General features: G+C 36.9%; 1 protein-coding gene across 1 annotated transcript in view; it reads right to left on the reverse strand.

The window, feature by feature from the left end:
• Positions 1-2,201, reverse strand: part of LOC129572393 (zinc finger protein 184-like) — a 3,784-nt gene extending 1,583 nt beyond the window's left edge. The window contains exons 1-2 of the mRNA XM_055452343.1: positions 1,479-2,201; positions 1,054-1,253 (exon numbers count right to left, since the gene is read on the reverse strand). Coding sequence (XP_055308318.1) covers positions 1,054-1,253; positions 1,479-2,201 — 923 coding nt within the window. The remainder of the gene's footprint in view (positions 1-1,053; positions 1,254-1,478) is intronic.
• Positions 2,202-4,328: the final 2,127 nt, after the last annotated feature.

Consider the following 4,328-nt stretch of genomic DNA (forward strand, 5'->3'; position numbering starts at 1 on the left):
CCCCCCCCCCCTTGCACACGTGTGGTCCTGAGTCGGGGGCTTATGGTACGAAATTGGTAAATCAGAATGGGCTCAAAATCAATCCGAAGCTTTGTCTCGACATGCCAAAACTTTTGGCTTTTACAGATCTCAATTATCTTGTCAATTTTTTGAGATAATCGGCGAACAAAAAGCTCGGACGCGGACGCGAACGCGAACGACGCCATACGCACATCGCTATTTTGCACATATTTCATAGTAAACAACATGTTTTTGGGGGTAGATAGGTCTTGATCGATAGGATTTGATCCCATCTACATTGCCTACTGTACAGATATGTGCTTTTTCAAGTTTGGCGTGACGTTATAGTGGTCCGAAAGAGGAGATGTCATGAAATTTTGGCTAGTAAAACCAATACTTTTCCATACAAACAAAGTTTGAGGAAAAGTAATAAAACGACCAGATTTTATATTTGATACAATTTTGTATTTGTTTTTATTCAATGCAAATTGATGGCTGAGCCAAAGTTTTGTCTTTTGATGTGATCAATTTCAAGTTTAATTCCTTGGCAGCAGACAGCTACTTGTGAATTTCCTTTTGCGAGAAACACTTCGATGCACTTGATCTAGGTTCCAGGGAACTTGGAACCTTTTCTAATCATACGTTACCGTTTAATACGATACTTGAGTGACTCAAGTTGAGTCATCATGAAATTGTCCACAATCAATGATTCAAGCAATGCGCAAGAGTTCCATTTCGTACTGTGAGAATGATTTTTCTGTATTCTGTTCCAGTTAGAATACGATTGCTAAAATTCTGGACAAGTTACATCGTATAACTTTCCCCTCCCACGGTCAACAGCTAAGAACAAATCAATTAGATCAGATTCATTGTGAACCAGTTTATTATTTATTTGAATTCATTTCAATTGAAATAAAAAGAACCGATTTTATATTTCATACAATTAAGTATTTGTTTTCAATACAAATTAGTATGCTACTTATAAAATTGTGTTTGAAGTTGTCTTTCGATGTGATCGGTTGTCAGTGCTATTTAGTGACAGCAGACAGTTACTTGTGCATTTTCTTATGTTGATTGAGATTTGCCTTTTGCGAGAAGCCCTTCGAGCATACTTCACATTGGAATGGCTTTTCGCCAGTGTGGACTCGCATATGTTTCATCATATTTGGCTTATGATCAGTTGTGTAGCTCTTGCACACATCGCATCGGTATCCGAGTCGCTTGCAGTTGGCTTCATGATTTTCCATTTCCTTCTGTTGTGTGAAGATTTTGAAGCAAGATGAACACTTTATTTTCAATGGACGAAGGCTGGTGTGAGTTTTGTGGTGACATATTAAATTACTTCTTTGATTGAATGTCTTTGAGCATTGGTCGCATTGGAATGGTCTCTCGCCGGTATGCACACGCAGATGAACCTTCAAATTCGTCTTATGCAAACAAGAGAATTCCTTGCACAGATGACACTCGTATCGACGTACCCTGCAACCGGTTTCATGTTCCACTTTTTCGTCGCTGCGATGAAATACTTGCGAACAATTCGAGCAACTGAACAGAAATTCATCGACGTGTGTTTTCATGTGCGATCGGAGATGTTGTTTTGCTGTGAATCGCTTCTGGCACACGTTGCATGGAAATGGTCGTTCGCCGGTGTGCTTGAACATGTGTTTCTTCAAGGCGGTTGTGAAGTCGGTGGCATAATCGCACAATGAACACTTGTGCCGCTTTTCATTCCCATTGCCTTCAGTTAGCTCATCCTTGTCATCAAAACTGTTGGCTTTGCTATTTTTCCCGTTTATAGCTGCACCGCCATTCAACCCACTTGACTTCTTATTCTTGTCCTTGGAAAGATGCTTCTTTGGAATGCTTTGTGGTGATTGGTCTTTGCCAGAGCTTCTTCCTGGAACTTGTTTCTTCCAAACCTCGACATTTTCAATCTTTACTTCCGATTTTACCTCATCCAAGTCGTAGAAATCAAAGTGAACGCCGGTGTCAGTCATTTCTGTAACACCAATCGAATTATCAAGCGATCTAATGGCTGTGTGTGCTGACCGCGACACCATCAATATTTCCTCGGAGACTTCATTCTCTTGTTTAATGGTTGGCTCCTGTTTGATTTCGATTCCACACGAAATTGATTGATTTCGTAATGTAATGTCATTGAATTGCTGCCTATCGGGCGGCTTTGTACCGTGCCTATTCATCGCTATGCAATTTTGGTGCTGTCAAACAGAGATCAGAATGACCTTTTGTTAGAACCACACATGAAAACTTAAAAGAATACACATTTTTGTTAAAACTCACCTTACTGTACAGCTGCTTTTTATTGTAAGAAATTATTCAGAACTCAAACGTTTTATTTCGTTATTGCAAAAATAAATCGGTCGAAAATCTAAACACAGCGAATAAGGTATAGCTCGAAAAAAAAATGCGTGTTGAAATGACTCTGTTGAGCAGAGCAAAAATGGCGTCGCGAATAAAAGAAAATATTTAGTTTGACGTGTAGTCGATGCTCGGATATGTGAGCTATGTGCTGAAGCGATGATGAAATAGCAATAGTCGAATAGCGCACACAGTCACACACCGCAATGACAAGTGTCAAAAGACGAATTTCGAAACATAGTGTAGTGTTGCCAGTGACTTTTGAACTTTTCGATGGATTCGGCTTGCACATTTCAAAAATGTACGGATTATAATTTGTAAGCAGCGGATATTTTATTTCCGCAAACTAATTTTCTTCTCCGCACTTCGATAGATGTCCTCTCTATCAATTCGCTTAGAAATCAAGGTTTCAAGAAATAGAAATTGCAATTGGAATTTACGAATGGATATTCGATGTCAATGCTTTTTGTTTCTTCAAACATTTCTTCGAAACCGATCCTAAAACTTGACACCGAATAAGCGTTGAATCTTGGCCAATTTTAGGAAAAGTAATAAATCTTAACCCTTTGACGACCTTTGGGACACATATGTCCCATTTTATTTTTCGTCAATAATTTCCACATTTTTAGACCGATTCCGATAAAATTGGTTTCTTTTGAAAGAGAATGAATGTAGCTATCAGAAAGTACCATAATATTGGATATTTTACATCACTGTGCTCAAATAGAACACTTCAAAGTCGAAAAATCTTAACTTTTTTTTTCAAATTCCGCCAAACCCTATATAATTTGAAGGGTACAACTTTTAAAGCTGAAAATTGGAAATGTTGTACGGAGTGTCTGTTACTTTCTAGGGATAATCGCCTTTTCTACAAAAAATTTTGTTTCAAATTTTTATTGCTTTTGGCGTGATGGGACATACATATGTGTCCCATTGGTCGGTAAAGGTAAATAATTACCACTGATTTCCCTGTATTTCAACCACTTTTCGCGAATTTTGAAACACACAAATTTACAAAAAGATCGTTAAATTCATGATTAAATGGGCACAACAAAGCATGATTCAAACCATTTTTGGTTTAAAACGATTCTATAAATTTTAAAAATGGAAAAGATATTACACGTAGTTCTTATGGGAGACATGTTTTTTTCATAGAAAAATAAAGGTAAATAGTTACCTTTACCGACCAATGGGACACATATGTCCCATCATTTTTTTCATATTTGCAATTAAAAAAATTAATTTTTGATAACACTTTTGTTAATATTTTTGGGGTCGCTGAGCACGAATCTGCAATCAGAATTGCAAAATTCCCAGCCGTTCAGTTTTGGTCGTCAAAGGGTTAAAGCGCTCAATGATCTCTGGGTTTAAAAGAACCCAAAAACTTGTTTTTATCAAACGATACCAGTCAAATCGGTATTCTAATTTTGTTCACAGCGGTTTGACATTGGACATGCTCTTGATTACAATCAATGATTCAAGCAATGTACAAGAGTTCCATTTCGTACTGTGAGAATGATTTTTCTGTATTCTGTTCCAGTTAGAATACGATTGCTTGAACTCTGGACAAGTTACATCGTATAACTTTCCCCTCCCACGGTCAACAGCTAAGAACAAATCAATTAGATCAGATTCATTGTGAACCAGTTTATTATTTATTTGAATTCATTTCAATTGAAATAAAAAGAACAGATTTTATATTTTATACAATTAAGTATTTGTTTTCATTCAATACAAATTAGTATGCTACTTATAAAATTGTGTTTGAAGTTATCTTTCGATGTGATCGGTCGTCAGTGCCATTTATTGGCAGCAGACAGCTACTTGTGCATTTTCTGGTGTCGGTTGAGACTAGCCTTTTGCGATATAGAAGTAAAGTAATAAGTAATATATTACTATTTCCTATTACTATTACAGGCTATTACAAAAATAGGCTATTACATTTACCT

The sequence above is a fragment of the Sitodiplosis mosellana genome, unplaced genomic scaffold, assembly GCF_009176505.1.
Source record: "Sitodiplosis mosellana isolate CC-2019 unplaced genomic scaffold, AAFC_SMos_1.0 Smas_scaffold_4897, whole genome shotgun sequence".
Taxonomy (NCBI): Eukaryota; Metazoa; Arthropoda; class Insecta; order Diptera; family Cecidomyiidae; genus Sitodiplosis; species Sitodiplosis mosellana.